The sequence below is a fragment of the Mustelus asterias genome, chromosome 17 (assembly GCF_964213995.1).
Source record: "Mustelus asterias chromosome 17, sMusAst1.hap1.1, whole genome shotgun sequence".
Lineage (NCBI taxonomy): Eukaryota > Metazoa > Chordata > Chondrichthyes > Carcharhiniformes > Triakidae > Mustelus > Mustelus asterias.
Genome location: NC_135817.1, coordinates 73,069,618 through 73,091,861, shown reverse-complemented (window position 1 = coordinate 73,091,861; position 22,244 = coordinate 73,069,618). Strand labels below are relative to the sequence as shown.

General features: G+C 48.5%; 1 protein-coding gene across 1 annotated transcript in view; it reads right to left on the bottom strand.

Annotated features, from left to right (window-relative positions):
* Positions 1-21,777, bottom strand: part of pla1a (phospholipase A1 member A) — a 50,041-nt gene extending 28,264 nt beyond the window's left edge. Inside the window, exons 1-6 of the mRNA XM_078232054.1 lie at positions 21,618-21,777; positions 18,908-19,112; positions 16,446-16,623; positions 6,709-6,817; positions 2,482-2,583; positions 746-838 (exon numbers count right to left, since the gene is read on the bottom strand). Coding sequence (XP_078088180.1) covers positions 746-838; positions 2,482-2,583; positions 6,709-6,817; positions 16,446-16,623; positions 18,908-19,112; positions 21,618-21,684 — 754 coding nt within the window. The 5' untranslated portion in view covers positions 21,685-21,777. The remainder of the gene's footprint in view (positions 1-745; positions 839-2,481; positions 2,584-6,708; positions 6,818-16,445; positions 16,624-18,907; positions 19,113-21,617) is intronic.
* Positions 21,778-22,244: the final 467 nt, after the last annotated feature.

Sequence of the window (22,244 nt, the reverse complement as noted above, 5' to 3'; positions counted from 1 at the left end):
CCCCCCGGAACCCACCCGCCCAAACCCAGACGCAATTTCACACTTGGGCGGACAGGGCCTTAACCTGCCCATTCACCAGTTGAGGCCCCCACTGACCACTTAATGGTCACTTAATGGCCTTATCCAAACCAGCCTCAATTTTTAGGCTGGCAGGAGCGGGTGTGGGTATGGTGGGAAAGTGGCATTTACACTTTTCCCCATCTGGGGTGAGAAGGCGGGGAGGGGGGAACCTCACTCTTAAAGCTCCCTCAGAGTTAGGGCGCCCTCCTGCCCATGACTCTGCAGCTCCCACCCCTTGGACTAGCTCCCGACACTGGATTGCCCCCTGCTGAACCCCCCCCCCTCCCCCTCATCATCCCTAACCCTCCTGTTCCCGGGCACCTGGGGTTTACCTTTTCAACTGTCCTGGAACTTAGTCCCAGACAGAACGTCACAGCACTACCTCTGGCCTCTCACGGTTGAGTCTTGCTTCCCAGGGTAGTCCCAGCCACCACCAATCGATGCTCGAGTGAGCGATAAATGGGCAGTGGGATTTAGAGAGTTGGCAACTGTACCTTAGGCACCGACGCTCGGAATGGTGAGAGCCAGTCACTTGCCATCCTTACAATTCTACCTCATGTGTTTTTTGAATCTATAAAATCCTTCAGGAATAAGATTTCTTCTTAGCCTCAAGTAACAGAATCAATCATGTCCATGAGGCTAAACCATTCTTATTTAGGAATGCTTTAGCACACTAAAATATTACCTGAGGATGAAAAGGGACGAGCACAGCCAGGTTGGTCTTGTCCATCATTTAGGTAGAAATCAATGTGCCCAACTGGTCGAGAAATTCCAAATTCTGTAAGTTACCAAAACAATACATGTTTTAGCTACTAGCTAGAAGATTAGAGAAAGGAAATAGAGGCACACACTCGTACTTAATATCAGGCTTTGGTTAAAGGAAATGATATCAGGAGTTGACAATTGAAAATTTACGCTTCCTGAAGTTGATGACAATCTCCTTCGTTTTGTTGACATTGAGAGAGAGATTATTGTCACCGCACCAGTTCACCAAGTTCTCTATCCCATTCCTGTACTCTGTCTCGTCACTACAGTGGTGTCGTCAGCAAACTTGAAAATCGAATTGGAGGCGCATTTGGCCGCACAGTCATAGGTGTACAAGGAGTATAGTAGGGGGCTGAGAACACAGCCTTGTGGGGCACCGGTGTTGAGGATGAACGTGGAGGAGGTGTTGTTGCTCATCCTTACCGATTGTGGGTCTGTGAGTTGGGAAGTTCAGGATCCAGTTGCAGGGGGAGGTGCCAAGGCCCAGGCCACGGAGTTTGGAGATGAGCTCCGTGGGAATAATCTTAGAAACCCTACAGCACAGAAAGAGGCCATTCGGCCCATCGAGTCTGCACCGACCACAATCCCACCTAGGCCCAACCCCCATATCCCTACACATTTACCCACTAATCCCTCTAACCTACACATCCCAGGACATTAAGGGCAATTTTAGCATGGCCAATCAACCTAACCCGCACATCTTGGGACTGTGGGAGGAAACCGGAGCACCCGGAGGAAACCCATGCAGACATGAGGAGAATGTGCAAACTCCACACAGACAGTGACCCAAGCCGGGAATCGAACCCAGGTCCCTGGAGCTGTGAAGCAGCAGTGCTCACCACTGTGCTACTGTGCCGCAACACAATGGTGTTGAAGGCTGAACTGTAATCAACAAATAGGAGTCTGACATAGGTGTCCTTGTTATCTAGGTGGGCTGAATGGCCTCCTTCTGCACTGTAGAAGTCTATGATCTATGATAACCTGCAGATTTGGATCCATCAGGATTGGATCGCCTCCATTTCCACCTTGGCTATTTTAGTTACCGTGGTTCCTGGGATTTTCCGGTGAAAAGTACTGGCAGGCCCACCATAGCGGCAGTAATGGTCCGGGCGTACTGAAAGGAACACACAAGATCATGTGCTTCCTCCAGTCTCATCTACCATTCACTTAAAGTTTATACTTATTATTCGCAAGTAAGGCTTACATTAACACTGCAGTGAAGTTACTGTGAAATTCCCCTAGTCGCCACAGTCTGGCGCCTGTTCGGGTCAATGCACCGAACCAGCACGTCTTTCAGAATGTGGGAGGAAACTGGAGCACCCGGAGGAAGCCCACGCAGACACGAGGAGAACGTGCAAACTCCACACAGACAGTGATCCAAGCCGGGAATCGAACCTGGGTCCCTAGCACTGTGAGGCAGCAGTGCTAACCACTGTGCCACTGTGCCACCCGAACCAGTGTTACCTGAATGGAATGAAGATTAAAATTGTTCTCCAATGGATTGGCAATCCATTTCATCAGACTACCATCCAGGGTGAAGATGACTATCTTAGCTACTGTAGGCTTTGTTTTTACTTGTTCTGGCATCCATACATTCCCGATATGTGATCCTCTCGACTCCACAGGGGGGAGAAGAACAACACTTTTCACACTTACGATCAGAATCACTGTGAATGGCTTCAACAAAGACTGCATCACTCGGATCCAGACGCTCATCCACACTTGCCTTTGAAAACTTGGGCCCAGCGGGATCTAAACCTAAACAAGAGAAATTAGGACAATAATGAGATTTTTAAAAAGCTGGAACTATTATTGCTTTTCCAGACCCATGGAGGAAGGACAAATAATTTCACTATATTTAATTACATTGAACATATACGGGCCATTCAGCCCATCCAGGCTCATAGAATCATAGAAACCCTGCAGGGCAGAACAAGGCCATTCAGCCCATCGAGGTGAGCAGTTTTGGGCCCCGTATCTAAGGAAGGATGTGCTGGCCTTGGAAAGGGACCAGAGGAGGTTCACAGGAATGATCCCTGGAATGAAGAGCTTGTCGTATGAGGAATGGTTGAGGACTCTGGGTCTGTACTCGTTGGAGTTTAGAAGGATGAGTGGGGATCTCATTGAAACTTACAGGATACTGCGAGGCCTGGATAGAGTGGATGTGGAGAGGCTGTTTCCACTAGTAGGAAAAACCAGAATCAGAGGGCACAACCTCAGGCTAAAGGGACGATCCTTTGAAACAGAGATGAGGAGGAATTTCTTCAGCCAGAGAGTGGTGAATCTGTGGAACTCTTTGCCGCAGAAGGCTGTGGATGCCAGGTCATTGAGTGTCTTTAAGACAGAGATAGATAGGTTCTTGATTAATAAGGGGATCAGGAGTTATGGGGAAATGGCATGAGAATGGGGATGAGAAAAATATCAGCCATGATTGAATGGCGGAGCAGATTCGATGGGCCGAGTGGCCTAATTCTGCTCCTATGTCTTATGGTTTTATGATCGAGGTGTTCATGCTCCACTCTTGTTTTCTTCCACCCCTCTTCATGTCACTGCATCAGATTATCCTTCTATTCTTATCTTACTTGTGTTAATCTAGCTTTCCCTTCAATGTATCAATGCTTGTCCCCTCAACTCCTCCCTCTGGTAGTGATTTCCTCCCAAGTGCTTCCCATTACCTGTGTGAGTTTCTGCTCTCCCTCAAACCATCCCCTCTGACATTACAGCCACATCCCCACATAGCTTCTTCTGTACTCCAGTAGGGTGAACAGTGTTGAGCCTCCATTGTCTCATGGCATCTGACCCACACCTTCCCCCTCTCCCCCCAACCCGGCAGGCAAAAAGTCACAGTCCACCCTTGCACAGTGCTAAGGTGCATTAGAGAGAATCCATGACCACAAGGTCTGCGCCCTGATGGGGCATGTCAAAAAATGGTGCTGGTCATGATATTGAACAGGGTGAGTGGTGCCAGCTATCACCACCCTACCTTGCCAGGGGGCTCTCCCCAGTGCCAACTGTGTACATCTAAAGTGCTTCTACATTCTTGGGACTTTCATGTTATGAAATAAGCGTAATATCCGTTAATTTACAACAATCAATGCTTCAAAACAATTTAGAGTTTGGGTTAAGCCAACCTTGATTTACCTGAAGAACTGCACGGCACAGCTGAATTCAGTGACCCAGAAAGTGGGCTCTGAAACAGCCAGGGTGGGATTCCCCGGCCGCGCTCGCCTCAAAACCGGAGAATCCCGCCCGTGGTCAACAGGGGGGGGGGTGGAATTCTCCTGCCCGCTACATTTCTCATGGCGGGCGGGACAGGAGAATTCCCCCCCCCCCGCCATTCTTTAGGCTCACAAAGACTGCTAAGGCCTTAATATGGCAGGCAGGAAGTGTGCAACACTCTGGGTAGAGATAAATGAGAGGTGATCTCGATCCATTCCTGTGGCAGGCATTAGGTCTGTATTTGCAAACATCAGACCTACTGCAAGTGTGAGTGTCCTTCTCTAAGGTTGTTTGGTTCTGAGGAAGCCCATCATTGACCACACATAGGTATTCAACTTTCCAACCAATAAGGTAATAGCTTCCCAGAATGTGGTCCTGGGTGGAGATCACATGCCCATCCTGACCTTTGTTACAGGAAGTGGTTGCAGTCAGCCTCTTCCCAGCACCACCACCCTTGCTTTTCCAATCCCCTCCTCCACACCACTCCTCAACTTCCATTACCACAGCTCCTGACTCCTCCATCATTGTCAGTCCTGACCCTGGTGATCCCTGAGACTGATGCCCGTGATCCCAACAGTGAACTTACAATTCCTGAAATTAACACTTGCAACCCCAGGCTCCAACTCCTGTGATCCCCAACACTTATCCCTGTGATCTCCAATCTCCAGCTGCATCTTACCTCACCCTCTCATCTTTTGAATCCCTGATTCCCGGCCCTACATTCCCTCAGCCCTCCCCAACCCCTGATCCAACCCACTCTAATGCAACCATTGGGTTGACTTACCCACTAACCTCTGGTACCCTGACCTTTGTCAATGGGCCGTAACTTTGTTCTGCCTCCTTTCTAATGGAGGTACGAGCCTCTATATCTGAGCGGCTCAGACCTCACCATTCTTGTTGAAGACATTGGTAAGGCCACACTTGGAATACTGTGTACAGTGCTGATCACCCTATTATAGAAAGGATATTATTAGACTAGAAAGAGTGCAGAAAAGATTTACTAGGATGCTACCGGGACTTGATGGATTGACTTATAAGGAGAGGCTGGATAGACTGGGACTTTTTTCCCTGGAGCATAGAAGGCTGAGGGGTGATCTTACAGAGGTCTATAAAATAATGAGGGGCATAGATCAGCTAGATAGTCACTATCTTTTCCCAAAGGTCGGGGAGTCTCGGACTAGAGAGCATAGGTTTAAGGTGAGAGGGAAGAGATACAAAAGTGTCCAGAGGGGCAATTTGTTCACACAGAGGGTGGTGAGTGTCTGGAAGAAGCTGCCAGAGGTAGTAGTAGAGGCAGGTACAATTTTGTCTTTTAAAAAGCGTTTAGACAGTTACAGGGGTAAGATGGATATAGAGGGACATGGGCCAAATGCGGGCAATTGGGACTAACTGAGGGGTTTTAAAAAAGGGCAGCATGGACAAATTGGGCCGAAGGGCCTGTTTCCATGCTGTAAACCTTTATGACTCTTTGACTCTATGACTATGACTCTATTCTTGCATTAGCAAAGGATCCTGCATCCTTGTGTTGTCAAAAATAGATAGACCGAAAATTCTTATCATAGAATCAGTGAATTCCTATGGTGCAGAAGGAGGCCATTCAACCCATCGAGTCTGCACTGACAACAGTCCCACCGAGTCCCTATCCCAATAAACCCACATATTTACCCTGCTAATCCCTCTGACACTGAGGAGCAATTTAGCATGGCCAATTCACCTAACCCGCACATCTTTGGACTGTGGGAGGGAACCGGAGCACCTGGCTATCCGGTCATTTATCTCATTGCTATTTTTAAAAATTCATTCATGGGACATGGATGTCGCTGGCCGGCCAGGATGTATTACCCATCCCTAGTTGCCCTTGAGAAGGTGGTAGTGAGCTGCCTTCCTGAAACACTGCAGCCCACATGCTGTGGGTTGACCCACAATGCCGTTTGGGAGGGAATTCTGGGATTTTGACTGAGTGACTACGAAGGAACGCCGATATATTTCCAAGTCAGGATGGTGAGTGGCTTGGAGGGGAATTTGCAGGTCGTAGTGTTCCCATGTATCTCCTTGATGGAAATGGTCGTGGTTATTTGCAATAACTTGCATTGTGCAAATTGTCACAACTGCCTGACATGACAACAGAGACTACAATTTAAAACAAACTTATTGGATGTCAAGCATTTCACTCCGTCCTGAAGATGTCAATAGACCAACATGCTATGCAACATGAGGGTGGCGCGGTGGCGCAGTAGTTAGCACTCCTGCCTTACAACTCCAGGGAACTGGGTTCAATTCCTGGCTTGGGTCACTGTCTGTGCGAAGTGTACACATTCTCCCTGTGTCTGTGTGGGTTTCCTCTGGGTGCTCCGGTTTCCTCCCACAGTCTAAAGACATGCTGGTTAGGTGCATTGGCCATGCTAAATTCTCTCTCAGTGTACCCGAACAGGTGCTGGAGTGTGGCGACTAGGGGATTTTCACAGTAACTTCATTGCAGTGTTAATGTAAGCTTACTTGTGACCAATAAATAAACGTTAACTTTGCTTTTCATCTCCAATTACTTTTTGCATGGAAATATGCGCCTGTAATTGGAATAACATTTAAAATGAGGAAAGGAATGGAATTAGCGGCGTATTTTCTCACGATGAAAGCATTGATTAAATTTTCCATGTTTAAATTTACCTGTGATTTGTCCGAGTTTTCCATTGAACATACGGCCCACAAATCCGGCCACGTGTGCCCCCAGACTGATCCCAATCAGATGGAACGACTTCTCTCTGCTTCCATGTGACTGGAAATACAGATGTTCATCATTTATATTTCACCATTTTAACAGGAGTGTTAAAAAATAAGTTACATTCATAAAGTTTATGACGATCTTCATAATTTTGCTGCAAGCTGCAAGTAACTAATATTTAACAATGAACAGGTTGATCAAGGAGGAGAACGTAATTTGATTTGGTTTATTATTTTCACATGTATTCGCATATAGTGAAAAGTACTGTTTCTTGCGCACTATACAATGCATACCATTCATAGAGAAGGAAAGGAGAGAGTGCAGAATGTCGTGTTACAGTCATAGCGAGGGTGTAGAGAAAGATCAACTTAGTGCAAGGTAGGTCCATTCAAACGTCAGGCAGCAGCAGGGAGGAAGCTGCTCTTGAGTCGGTTGGTACGTGACCTCAGACTTTTGTATCTTTTTCCCGAAGGAAGAAGGTGGAAGAGAAAATGTCCGGGGTGCGTGGGGTCCTTAATTATGCTGGCTGCTTTGCCGAGGCAGCGGGAAGTGAAGATAGAGTCAATGGATGGGAGGCTGGTTTGCGTGATGGACTGGGCTTCATGTTGAGGAGTAGTCGTAAAATTAGTAGAGATGACGAAAAATGTGGTTGAATGTATAGATTGTGAGGTAGAAGTGCTTACAGGCCTTGTTCCAGTCAGTGAGCCTCCAGGTTCTGCTGATGATGGTAGAATGGAGAGAAGGAGCAATTAGGCTTACAAAAAGTATGGATTGGGATGGAATGTTAGAGGAGAGTGCAGAGCTGGGGTAGTGCTGTACCTTGGGAGGGATTTGATTTGGGAACAGGGGAGTTGGACTTTTTGTTTTAAGACCATAAGACCATAATACATAGGAGCAGAATTAGGCCACTCGGCCCATCGAGACTGCTCCGCCATTCAATCATGGCTGATTTTTTTCTCATCCCCATTCTCCTGCCTTTTCCCCATAACCCCTGATCCCCTTATTAATCAAGAATCTATCTATCTCTGTCTTAAAGACACTCAATGACCTGGCCTCCACAGTCTTCTACGGCAAAGAGTTCCACAGATTCACCACTCTCTGGCTGAAGAAATTCCTCCTTATCTCTGTTTTAAAGGATTATCCCTTCAGCCTGAGGTTGTGCCCTCTGGTTCTAGTTTTTCCTACTCGTGGAAACATCCTCTCCACATCCACTCTATCCAGGCCTTGCAGTATCCTGTAAGTTTCAATAAGATCCCCCCTCATCCTTCTGAACTTCTACAGACCCAAAGTCCTCAACCGTTCCTCATACGACAAGCTCTTCATTCCGGTGATCATTCTTGTGAACCTCCTCTGGACCCTTTCTAAGGCCAACACATCCTTCCTTAGATACAGGGCCCAAAACTGCTCACAAAACTCCAAATGAGGTCTGACCAGAGCCTTATACAGCCTCAGAAGTACATCCCTGCTCTTGTATTCTAGCCCTCTCGACATGAATGCTAACATTGCATTTGTCTTCCTAACTGCTGACTGAACCTGCACATTAACTTTAAGAGAATTTTGAACAAGGACTCCCAAGTCCCTTTGTGTTTCTGATTTCCAAAGCATTTTCCCATTGAGAAAATAGTCAATGCCTCCATTCCTCCTTCCAAGGTGCATAACCTCACACTTTTCCACATTGTATTCCATCTGTCACTTCTTTGCCCACTCTCCTAACCTGTCCAACTCCTTCTGCAGCCCCCCCTGCATATCTTTGTATCATCTGCAAACTTAGCAACAGTGCCTTCAGTCCCTTCTTCCAAATCGTTAATGTATATTGTGAAAAGTTGTGGTCCCAGCACCGACCCCTGAGGCACACCACTAGTCACCGGCTGCCATCCTGAAAAAGACCACTCTCTGCCTTCTGCCAGTCAGCCAATCCTCTATCCATGCCAGGATCTTACCCTTAACACCATGGGCACTTAACTTATTTAACAGTCTCCTATGCAGCACCTTGTCAAAGGCCTTCTGGAAATCTAAATAAATCACATCCACTGGTTCTCCTTTATCTAACTTCCTTGTTACCTCCTCAAAGAACTCTAACAGATTTGTCAGACATGACCTCCCCTTGTCGAAGCCATGCTGACTCAGTCCTATTTTATTATGCACTTCCAAGTACTCTGCAAACTCATCTTTAATAACGGGCTCTAAAATCTTGCCAATGACTGAAGTCAGGCTAACTGGCCTATAATTTCCTGTCTGCTGCCTCCCTCCCTTCTTAAACAGCGGTGTTACATTAGCTACTTTCCAGTCCTCTGGTACCCTCCCTCCCTCCAGTGATTCCTGAAAGATCACCACCAATGCCTCCACGATTTCCTCGGCTATCTCTTTTAGAACCCTGGGGTGTAGTTCATCCGGCCCAGGTGATTTATCCACTTTCAGACCTTTCAGTTTCCCCAGAACCTTCTCCTTAGTGATGGCCACTACACTCACCTGTGCTCCTTGACTCTCCTGGAGCTCTGGCATCCCACTGGTGTCTTCCACCGTGAAGACTGATGTAAAGTAACTATTCAGTTCCTCTGCCATTTCTTTGTTTCCTATTATTAGGGGTCATGAGAAGACCTTGGCGGGTAAGATTAAGGAGAATCCCAAGGCTTTCTACAAATATGTCAAGAGTAAAAGGATGAGATATGAAGGCATAGGACCCTTAAAAGGTGAAGGGGGAAAAGTTTGTGCGGAACCGTTAGAAATGGCGGAGGTGCTTAATGAATACTTTACCTCGGTATTCACGGTGGAAAGGGATCTGGGTGGTTGTACTGCTGGTTTGCGGTGGACAGAAAGGATCGAGCATGTGGACATAAAGAAAGAGGATGTGTTGGAACTATTGAATGGCATCAAGGTTGGTAAGTCGCCGGGCCCGGATGGGATGTACCCCAGGTTACTGTGGGAGGCGAGGGAGGAGATTGCGGAGCCTTTGGCGATGATCTTTGCATCGTCGATGGAGACGGGAGAGGTTCCGGAGGATTGGAGGATTGCAGATGTGGTCCCTATATTCAAGAAAGGGAACAGGGACAGCCCGGGAAATTACCGACCGGTGAGTCTAACCTCAGTGGTTGGTAAGTTGATGGAGAGGATCCTGAGAGACAGGATTTATGATCATCTAGAGAAGTTTAGTATGATCAAAAGTAGTCAGCACGGCTTTGTCAAGGGCAGGTCGTGCCTTACGAGCCTGGTTGAGTTCTTTGAAAATGTGACCAAACACATTGACAAAGGAAGAGCGGTGGATGTGGTCTATATGGACTTCAGCAAGGCGTTCGATAAGGTCCCCCATGCAAGACTTCTTGAGAAAGTGAGAGGGCATGGGATCCAAGGGGCTGTTGCCTTGTGGATCCAGAACTGGCTTGCCTGCAGAAGGCAGAGAGTGGCTGTGGAGGGGTCTTTCTCTGCATGGAGGTCAGTGACCAGTGGAGTGCCCCAGGGATCTGTTCTGGGACCCTTGCTGTTTGTCATTTTCATAAATGACCTGGATGAGGAAGTGGAGGGATGGGTTGGTAAGTTTGCTGACGACACCAAGGTAGGTGGTGTTGTGGATAGTTTGGAGGGATGTCAGAAGTTGCAGTGAGACATAGATAGAATGCAAGACTGGGCGGAGAAGTGGCAGATGGACTTCAACCCGGATAAGTGTGTAGTGATCCATTTTGGCAGATCCAATGGGATGAAGCAGCAGTCTAATATGAAGGGTACCATTCTTAGCAGTGTAGAGGATCAGAAGGACCTTGGGGTCCGGGTCCATAGGACTCTTAAATCGGCCTCGCAGGTGGAGGATGCGGTCAAGAAGGCGTACGGCGTACTAGCCTTCATTAATCGAGGGATTGAGTTTAGGAGTCGGGAGATAATGCTGCAGCTTTATAAGACCCTGGTTAGACCCCACTTGGAGTACTGCGCGCAGTTCTGGTCACCTCATTACAGGAAAGATGTTGAAGCCATTGAAAGGGTGCAGAGGAGATTTACAAGGATGTTGCCTGGATTGGGGGGCATGCCTTATGAGGATAGGCTGAGGGAGCTTGGTCTCTTCTCCCTGGAGAGACGAAGGATGAGAGGTGACCTGATAGAGGTTTACAAGATGTTGAGAGGTCTGGATAGGGTAGACTCTCAGAGGCTATTTCCAAGGGCTGAAATGGTTGCTACGAGAGGACACAGGTTTAAGGTGCTGGGGGGTAGGTACAGAGGAGATGTCAGGGGTAAGTTTTTCACTCAGAGGGTGGTGGGTGAGTGGAATCGGCTGACGTCGGTGGTGGTGGAGGCAAACTCGTTGGGGTCTTTTAAGAGACTTCTGGATGAGTACATGGGATTTAATGGGATTGAGGGCTATAGATAGGCCTAGAGGTAGGGATATGATCAGCGCAACTTGTGGGCCGAAGGGCCTGTTTGTGCTGTGGCTTTCTATGTTCTATGTTCTATTACTTCTCCAGCCTCATTTTCCAGTGGTCCAATGGCTATTTTTACCTTTTATATATTGAAAAAATCTCTTCCCATCTTCTTTTATATTACTAGCTAGCTTACACTCATATTTCATCTTCTCCCCCCTCATTGCATTTTTAGTTGTCCTCTGGTCGCTTTTAAAGGCTTCCCAATCCTTTGGCTTCCCACTAATCCTCACCACTTCGTAGGCTTTTTCTTTTGCTTTTATGCTGTCATTGATTTCCCTCGTCAGCCATGGATGCCTCACCCTCCCCTTAGCAAGTTTCCCCCTCTTTGGGATGAATTTCTGTTCTGCCTCCCAAATAACCCCCAAAAACTCCTGCCTTTGCTGTTCCACTGTCTTCCCTGCGAGGCTCCCGTTCAAATCAACTCTGGCCAGCTCCTCCCTCATGTCTTTGTAATTACCTTTATTTAATTGTAAAACCGTTACATCTGATTCCAGTTTCTCCCTCTCAAACTGCAGGGTAAATTCTATCACATTGTGGTCACTGCTCCCTGAAGGTTCCTTCACCTCAAGTTCCCTAATCAAGTCAGCCTCATTACACATTACCAAATCCAGAACTGCCTATTCCCTAGTAGCCTCTGTCACAAGCTACTCCAAAACACCATCTCTTAGACATTTCACAAATTCTTTTTCTTGGGATCCACTACCTACCTTTTTTTTCCAGTCCACCTGCATATTGAAGTCCCCCATGATTATTGTAATATTACCTTTTTATGTGCCTTTTCTGTCTCCTGATTTATTTTCTTCCCCACATCCTGACTGCAGCTAGGGGGCCTGTACATAATTCCCATCAGGGTCTTTTTACCTTTGCGATTCCTCAACTCTACCCACAAAGATTCTATGCCTTCTGATGCTATATCGCTTCTTGCTATCGATTTAACTTCATTCCTTACTAACAATGCAATCCTGCCCCCTTTGCCCATCTGCCTGTCCTTTCGATAGGACACATATCCTTGGATATTTAGATCCCAGCCCTGATCCCCTTGCAGCCACGTCTCTGTGATGCCACAACATCGTACCGGCCAATTTCAATGCGCGCAACAAGCTCACTTACTTTGTTCCATATACTGCACGCATTTAGGTACAACACCCTCAGTCCTGCACTGACCACTTCCCTTCTCATACTTGTCACCTTTTTTGCTCTGCCTGAGGTTAGATTCCTGCCACCTCTCTGTTCTATTACGTGGTCTGGAAACTTTACTAACCTTTCCTGAGCCCTCAGCTCCTTTAACCTGCACTTCTACCCTCTCCTTTAACTTTGATTCTCTAATTCGCCGTACAACTGAACCCTCCCCCCACTCTTTAGTTTTAAGCCCTATCTACAGCCTTAGTTATCCAATTCGCCAGGACTCTGGTCCCAGCACGATTCAGATGAAGACCATCCCATTGGAACAGGTCCCCTGTTCCCCACTACTGATGCCAATGTCCCATGAATTCAAACCCATTCCTCCCACACCAATCTTTGAGACAATTTGAAAACACAATTGTCAAAGAGAGAATTGAGGGTAAGTTAGGGATCAAAGTTTGCCAAGGATTTGATGTGTGGTCTATGGGTGACCAGAGAGGAAAGGCAGCAAGCAAATAACAAAATATTTTACTGAAGTTTATATCAAGTTTTGATGCACAAGAGCAAATCTATGATATTTCATCGTAACTCTAAGTAAAGTCAGTGCAGCTCTGACGAAGGGTCATCCTTACTCAAAATGTTGGCTCTTTCTTTCTCCACAGAAGCTGTCAGACCTGCTGAGGTTTTCCACCATTCTCTGGGCCCTATTTTACCATTTTGTTTCTAAGTGCTGGGCAGACTTGAAACTGGGAGTGTTTCAGATCTGACTTTTAGACCCGTTCTGAAGCGCCCCCATACGCACTCTGCCCGAAAATCGTGCTGCACAAGCCTGTGGGCGGGGCTTAACATGCCCAAAATTCTGCAGCTCTGATCGGAACCTCCAACTGCGCATGTGCAAAAAAAATGATGGAATGGTGCTGCCTGCCACATCCCTCCCGGGCCTGATAATGCCTCCCCCTGGCCCCCACAGACATTGCCCCACCCCCACAACATTACTGACCCCCTTATTTCCCCACTCCCTTTGCCATCCAGACCGATCACAGGCCCTGTTCACCCCCTTTCCCCTCCCACTGATCTCAAGCAGAGTGGCAGCAGATCCCCCCCCCCGCCTCTCCCCCCGATCTCAGGCAGAAATATCCCCCCCGCCCCCTCTCTCCTACCATCTCAGGCAGGGTGATCCCCCCTCTTCCCCACCTTGGACCCTCCTGCACAAGGCCCCTGTCTCCTCCTGACTCCGATGGCTGCGTGAGACCTCCCTCTCTCTCCCTTGTCCCAAATCATTGAGGCACTGATCTGCCCCGCCCTGCCCCACCCTGCCCCACCCTGCCCCACCCTGCCCCACCCTGCCCCGCCCTGCCCCGCCCCGCCCTGCCCCACCCTGCTCCGCCCTGCCCCGCCCTGCCCTGCCCTGCCCTGCCCCACCCTGCCCCGCCCCACCATCAGCACACCTGCAAGTACTCACTTGCCTTCCCCTCAATGCTAACAAGCAAACTGCCTGTAACTTGCTGGAATGCTCTGCCAAACCGCCTGCAGCTGATTGGTCCTAACGAGGGGCAGCTCCATAAAAACCCCAAGGCTGGGCAGGTAGGCAGGCAATGCAGGAAAAAATGACTGCACGACCAGCCCCCTGATTTACTGAGGATGACCTGGGGAGGCAGCTGGATGCGGCAGAGGCGAGGAGGGACGGGACACCCTCTTCCCCCCAGCAGGATGCAGACCCAGGGGGGCTAATGGAAATGCGGCCTGGAAAGCAGTCGCTGTTTCGGTCAGTGCCGTGGCACTGGCCCCCAGAACCGGGAAGCAGAGCCGCAAGAAGGTCAATGACCTCATCCAGGCAGCAAGGGTGAGTGCTTAACCCCATCTAGCATCTTCCCTCAGATCCTTCCAACCCCAGCACCCTGTGTGCTTCCAGCTCCTAACACCCAAGCACCTCCTTCCTAACCCCCCTCACCAAGAGCCCCACTGCGCTTGCCCTTGAAGGGCCACTACCTGATACTCTGCAGGAGTCACGCCAGCATTTCTTTCATGGCTCCTTCTGTCTCCACAGGGGAAGACCAACTATAACACCAAAGAGAGGGCGAAGACAGGGGGTGATGAGCTAGATCTCTGGGCCCTCACCCACTTTGAGGAGCGGGCACTGGGGCTGTCAGGGAAGGGGAGATGCGGGCTGTCTGGAGTCAAGAAGTGAGCACCTGTCAATCCTCCACTCAGTTTGAGGTAACTTCTAAGGGGCATGGGTTTGGGTGCGAGGGGCAAGGTTTAAAGGAGATGTTCGAGGCATGTTTATTTGCACAGACAGAGGGTGGGTGCCTGGAACTTGCTTCAGGGGAAGTCAAGGAGGCAGATATGAGAATGACCTTCAGGGCATCTTTACAGCTATGTGGATGGGAATAGAGAAATATGGTCCCCGATGGGTAGAGGGTTCCAACTAAGCGATGGCCGAGTCAAGGCAGGGCACAGCGGAGTCCCAGAGGGCCACTGAAGGGACCCTCAGCGTCATCAGCCACGTCCGAAGCGGGTAACCTATATCACCCACGAGCCACCCCCGCAGCCTGAACTTCTCCTCAAATGCCTCCGGTATGTCAGAGCTCCTGGGAATAAAGCTGTCATGCACACTGCCAGGGTGTCTCAAGCAGACTGCATAATGTACATATTGAGGTCACACGCAAGTTGAACATTCAGGGAGTGGAACCCCTTTCTGTTGATGAATCTTCGTGGATTCTGCAGCGGGGCTTGAGGGCGATGTGGGTTTAGTCGATGGCTCCTCTGTACAATAGGCATCCCCGCAATGGCCACGAACCCTCCAACCCGGGCTTCCCGATGGGCCCGGTCCAGGTTAAATTTGATGTACTGCCCAGCCCGGGCATACAGGGCTTCCGTGACCTGCTTGACACAGGTGTGCACAGCTGACTGGGAGATGCCACAGACATCTCCGCGAGGGGTCTGGAAGGAGCCAGTCACTTAAAAGTTCAGAGTGGCTGTCAAATTGACAGCCACCAAGAGTGAGTGCCCATCGACCTCCGCCCCCCCCCCCCCCCCCCACCTCCCCCCGCCCTGAGGTGCCAGGTCCTGCAGCAGGTGGCACAGGTGTTGCACTGTCTCCTTTCGGAGGCGGAGCCATCGGCGGCACACGGTGCCCAACATCTGTTCAAATGGCACTGGTGCACGGAACTCCGGGGTCTCTGCTCCCTCCTCTGCCTGTGACCCCCCCCCCCCCTCCTCCCCCTGCCCCCACTCCTGGGCGAATGGCTGCCACCTCCTGCCTCTGGTGGTCATCTCCCTCTACTCCTGCAAGTGGTAAGGCCTGGGCCTCCTGTGCCCACAATTCTTCCTCCAGTTCCTCCTCCTCAGCTCCAGCAGCAACCAAAAGAACAGCAAAATCAATCGGTTGCATCTCAAAAGCTATGACGTCACGCTGAAGCGGGGGTTTGGAGATGGAGAGGAACACATGTAGAGGTTAAGGAACACTGCTTGCCCCTATTTATCAGTGTCACAATTATATTAACACTGCAATGAAGTTACTGTGAAAGTCCCCTGGTCACCACACTCTGGCGCCTGTTCGGGTGCACTGAGGGAGAATTCAGCATGGTCAATCCACCTAACCAGCACGTCTTTCGGACTGTGGGAGGAAACCGGAACACCCGGAAGGGCCTAATTTAAATCACAGCGCAAAGTCCCGAATCTGTTACTGGAACACACACACATCAGTTCAACTTACCATCTATCTGGGACGGCACGGTGGCATAGTGGTTAGCACTGCTGCCTCATAGTGCTAGGGACCTAGGTTCAATTCACCAGCTTGGGTCACTGTCTGTGTGGAGTCTACACGTTCTCCCCGTGTCTGTGTGGGTTTGCTCCAGTTTCCTCTACAGTGTGAAGGACGTGCTGGTTAGGGTGCATTGGCCATGCTAAATTCTCCCTCAGTGTACCCGAACAGGTGCTGGAGTGTGGCGACGGGAGGATTTTCACAGTAACTTCACTGCAGTGTGAATGTAAGCCTACTTGTGACACTAATAAATTAACATTAACTATCTGGGGCAGTGATTTAGTTTCAGTACGGGATTCAGCAGTTGATGATGCTTTAAAATGGTGCAGACGTAGCTGCTTAGTTTGGACGTCACACTTTCAGTTAACATCTTTGTTCAGCTACTTACAATCAAGTTTTTTATGAGGGTGGAAACCTTCAATCCAAGCAGAGCAGAATTCTGCACTGCATTGTGGTATAAAGCTGTCGAACCAATAATCCAATCGACAACAACAACATTCACATCCATTGCACGAATCAGTTCCTGTGCCAGGGTCTCAGCCCAAGAAGGTTTGCTTCCCATTATCCTCAAAAAAAAATGGACAAAATGAGGAAATCATGAAACATCAATATAAAAGTGTTCAGACACTGTGCAATGAGCTGGCACGGTGGCACAGTTGTTCGCACCGCTGCCTCACCGCGCCAGGGACCCGGGTTCGATTCCTGACTTGGGTGACTGTCTGCGCGGAGTTTGCACATTCTCCCCATGTCTGCGTGGGTTTTCTCCGGTTTCCTCCCACACCCCAAGCATGTGCAGGTTAGGTTGATTGGTCATGTTAAATTGCCCCTTAGTGTCCCGGGATGTGTCGGTTAGAGGGATCTATGGGGTAAATGTGTGGGAATGGGGTCGGGGTGGGATTCTTGTCGGTCCAGGCTCGATGGGCCGAATGACCTCCTTCTGCACTGTAGGATTTCTATGAATTATACCTGAAATTGCGACCTGTGCTACCAATGAATAAACATTGAGGAGATGATCTTACTAAAAAGATTCTAAGTGGCAAACTTCATTGTAGTGGGGTGGCACGGTGGTTAGCACTGCTGCCTCACAGCGCCAGGGACCTGGGTTCGATTCCCGGCTTGGGTCACTGTCTGTGTGGAGTTTGCACATTGTCCCCGTGTCTGCGTGGGTTTCCTCTGGGTGCTCCGGTTTCCTCCCATAGTCTTAAAATTTTAGTGGAAGTGGGCCGCAGGGTGTGTCGGGAAAGTGTTTTTTTTATTTATAACGGTACTCACTCGGTGGAGCTGCCTCATTGTTCATGGAACAAGCAGAGAGGAGGTTCCAGTGCGTGAGGTGAGCGACTGACTTTTTAACGTTTTTCGCGGGCTTTGTGTGTGGTAAAATTACTTTAACTTTAACCTTAACTTTAAAATTTGAGCGGAAGTGGGCTGCAGGGTGTGTCGGGAAAGTGTGGGTTTTTTTTAAGCCCGCGGGAGGTTTAAAAGGGAGGCCGCAGTGTACAGCGGGCAGCGTCGGGAGCGGGCAGCTGAGTGAGTGGGAAGCAGAGTGTGAGCTGTAAGGGCTTTGGCTCACAGGGCTTCGGGGGACAGGCTGAGCACGGGTGAGTTTTAATTCTCAGTTTTTAATTCTTATTTACTTTTCTCTGTGTACTTTGGTAAAAAGGGTCAAATATGAGTGTGAAACCAGTGTGTTGTTCCCAGTGTAGGATGGGGGAGGTCCTGGAGGCACCTGGCCTCCCGGACATCCACATCTGTGAGGGATGTATCGAGCTGCAGTTCCTGAGCGACCATGTTCGGGAGCTGGAACTGTAGCTCGCGGATCTTAGGCTGTTAAGGGAGAATGAGGAGGTGATAGACAAGAGCTATCATCAGGTGGTCACACCAGGGCCATGGGTGGAGGCCAAGTGGGTGACAGCCAGGAAGGGTAAAGCTCGGGTGATTGAGAGCACCCCGGTGGATGTGCCCCTACACAACAAGTACTCCTGCCTGAGTACTGCTGGGGGGGACAGCCCACCTGGGGGAAGCAGCAGTGGCCGTGTCTCCGGAGTGGAGTCCGGCCCTGTAACTCAGAGGGCTAAGGAAAAGAGGAGGAAGGCAGTGTTAATCGGGGACTCGACAGTAAGGGGGTCGGACAGGCGTTTTTGCGGAGGCAGGTGGGAGTCTCGGATGGTGGTCTGCCCCCCTGGGGCCGGGATCCAGGATGTCGCTGGTCGAGTCCCAGAAATCCTGAGGGGGGAGGGAGAGGAGTCAGAGGTAACGGTACATATTGGTACTGCTGATGTGGGAAGGAAGGGGGAAGGGGGAAGGGGGAAGGGGGAAGGGGTCATGTAAAGAGAGTAGAGGGAATTAGGGAGACAGCTGAGAAGGAGGAAGGAGGAAAGCAAAGGTAGTAATCTCAGGATTGCTGCCTGTGCCACAGGAAGGTGAGGGCAGGAATGGAGTGAGGTGGAGGATGAATGTGTGGCTGAGGGACTGGTGCAGGGGGCAGGGATTCTAGGTAGGCCTAGAAGGTAGGGATGTGTTCGGTACAACTTGTGGGGCCGAAGGGCCTGTTTTGTGCTGTAATTTTTCTATGTTTCTATGTGCTGGTCAGGTGCATTGACCCGAACAGGCACCAGAGTATGGCGACTCAGGGAATTTCACAGTAACTTCATCGCAGTGTTAATGTAAGCCTTAATTGTGACTACTAAATAAGCTTTAATGTAAGCCTACTTGTGACACTATTAAATAAACTTTAAGCTAATATTTTATTCTGATTTTGGACTATTGACACACTGAATGACTTTTCTGGCTTGTTTGTGGGTATATCTTACTAGACTTCACCAACATAAACATGAAATGTTCTCTGATTACCTGTAACCATGCATTATTAGCTTGGTGGGCAGACTTGTGTTAAAGTTTGAATTTTCAATGTCCCTGTTGTTATTGACAGGCTGGGCACAATCTGGGTTCCTCCTAGTCAGCAGCATGAACTGGACATTGAGGCCCAACCTTTGTAAAACATTCCTCCAGGAAGAAGTCTGAAAGTCGGAACAGTTCGGCGGAATATTCCCATTAACTGCAATGAAAACAAACGTTTTCCTCATTTTTTTCTGACCTTTCTGGAAAGCCTCAGCATTAGAATCCGGTCTGCGCGTGTGCACAAGTAGCTAATTGGGGACGTGTTTTGGTAATTAACATGGATCAAAATTAAAAATTCTGTTCCAATTTTAGGGAGTTCTGATTTCAAGAACTGCAGGTTCACTAAATTGTTACTTCAATAATGCAACAGTCAAAACCATTTTGCGGCACAGTAGCACAGTGGTTAGCACTGCTGCTTCACAGCTCCAGGGACCTGGGTTCGAATCCCGACTCGGGTTGCTGTCTATGTGGAGTTTGCATATTCTCCCTGTGTCTGCGTGGGTTTCCTCCGAGTGCTCCGGTTTCCTCCCACAGTCCAAAGATGTGTGGGCTAGGTTGATTGGCCATTCTAAATTGCCCCTTAGTGTCCCGGGATGCATAGGTTAGAGGGGTTAGTGGGTAAAATATGTAGGGATATGTGGATAGGGCCTGGGTGGGATTGTGGTCAGTGCAGACTCAATGGGCCAAATGGCCTCTTTCTGCACTGTAGGATTCTATGATTCTATGATTCCAAGTTGGAAGACTGGCTGTAAAAGCCTCCTAACTAATGAATCACTGTCAAGTTAGTAATCAGGTTAGCTTATTAGTAAGCACTGCTGAAACCTGCCATCAACTTAGCTTTGCTTCCCCATGTTCATTTGTGTCAAGATGCCTTCCTTCAAATAGCTATGGCCCCTGCTCTGCCCAAGACCACAAGAAACTACAGAAGGTCGTGAATGTAGCCCAAACCAGCCTCCCATCCATTGACTCTGTCTACACTTTCCGCTGTCTCGGCAAAGCAGCCAGCATAATTAAGGACCCCATGTACCCCGGACATTCTCTCTTCTACCTTCTTCCATCAGGAAAAAGATACAAAAGTCTGAGGTCACATACCAACCGACTCAAGAACAGCTTCTTCCCTGCTGCTGTCAGACTTTTGAATGGACCTACCTTGCACTAAATTGATCTTTCTCTACACCCTAGCTATAACTGTAACACTACACTCAGCACTCTCTCCTTTCCTTCTCTACGAATGGTATGCTTTATCTGTATAGCGCACAAGAAACAATATTTTTCACTGTATGCTAATAATAAATCAAATCAAATCAAGGAATGTGAGTTGTTAACAGATTCCTTCTTCAGCACCTCACTGGGTAGAGGAAGATGCATTTAGAATGTGAATTGGCCCTGTGTGTAGATTGTCCAGCTGAACAAATCTCTGCTGGACTTGTGATTTAAAAAACATTTCAGGACATGGGCAGCAATGGATGTATTGTTTATACATTGATGCCCAAAGGAAATATTGGTGGGGCCATGTTAGATGGCAGTTCAGAGTTAGCTTTGTTCATGTGGGACTGGAGAAGCATATAGACCAGATGGAGTAAGGACTGAAAGTCCCCTTCCTTAATGGACATTAGTGAACCATTTGAGTTTTTACAATAAGAGTTTCTCATTCTCTGTAACAGGTCTTAGTTTGAAGGCAGGGCCATGGTGATGCGCTATTCAGACACGAGGCTTGAAGCTCAGTAAATGAAGGCTTTTATTTACTGTTAATGAAGCTACCAGAACTTATGTACACTATCCCAGACTGAAGGGGTCCCGGCCAGAGCAGGGACTCTTATACCTCTCCCAGGAGGCGGAGCCCGACTGGGATGTGCCACAACACTACAGTACAAAGGTGTAACAACCCCACCCTAACCCCAACAGCAACAATAGCACAATCCAACAGTAACATATGTACATCCCTGTAGTACTGGCCAGCCCCTGGCTCAGCACTATCCAGTGGGAACCAACGATGGTTCACCACACATGGAAATCTGGCACTACTGCCTGCGTGGTTGACAGCAGAGACTCTGTTGTCTTCTAGTATCGCACCTCTTCTTCTTTGTCTGCCTACCTGGCACGATGGCACAGTGGTGAGCACTGCTGCCTCACAGTGCCAGGGACCCAGGTTCGATTCCGGCCTCGGGGCTGCATGGTGGCACAGTGGTTAGCATTGCTGCCTCATAGCGCCTGAGACCCAGGTTCGATTCCCAGCTTGGGACACTGTCTGTGCGGAGCCTGCATGTGGTCTGCGTGGGTTTCCTATGAGTGCTCCGGTTTCCTCCCACAGTACGTAAGACTTGCTGGCTAGTACATTGGCCGTGCTAAATTCTCCTACTTGTAACACTAATAAATAAACTTTACCCTTCCTGTTCCTTTTCAGCTATGCTCACTGATTCTATTATCATGTTCCCTTCCTACTCTCTGTCCGTATCCCCTGTGTAGATATAATTGGTCTGCTGAGGAGCTACTTGCAGGTTGGTGAAGTGGGCCTATTTCCCACATTAAATGGATTTATTGTTTTACATGCAGATAAATATTAAATACTGGAGATCAGAACTACATTGCTGCACATTAGCTTACCCAACATGTCAATAATTAAACTAAATTGTCAAACATATTATAAAATATATTGCATTACCTGCTATGCAGCATATCAGAAGTATCAGTGATTCCAGCAGTAAAACTCTGTTCCTGTGGTCAGCCATTGTCTAGATTCCTCTCATTTTCCACAACAGTGTGTCCATATCTCCAAAAACATTTCATCACAAAGGCCCATTTAGCAATCTGTAACTCTCATTAATCATTTCTAACCTTATCCTTATGTTCTGCATCTACGTCATTGAAATGTTACCCTTAACTCAACAGCTCAGCTTCCAGGACTGCACATTCTGTTGTGTTACAAAGCACTCTCCAAAAATATTTTAGCTATAATCCCATTGGTTTAATCAAAGTTTCTGAAATCATTATAATGCTTGTAGGTCTGTAAATATGACATCAAGTGGAAGTGATCCTCACAAATTAAATTCATCAAATGGTCACTAGATAACAGCCGCAGTGTGACATTTCCCCAAGGTTATTTCTATTGGGCAAAGTTTACAACCATGTATCGGGAATGTTAAATGTCACATTTCTGTGCTGACTTGTAGAGTATTTTTATTAGCAGCGATTCCATCGAAAATAGTTGCAAACCTTTGCCCCATCAAACACTTTTTTGACAAGGTTTTCACGTTCTCCCCGTGTCTGCGTGGGTTTCCTCGGGTTCTCC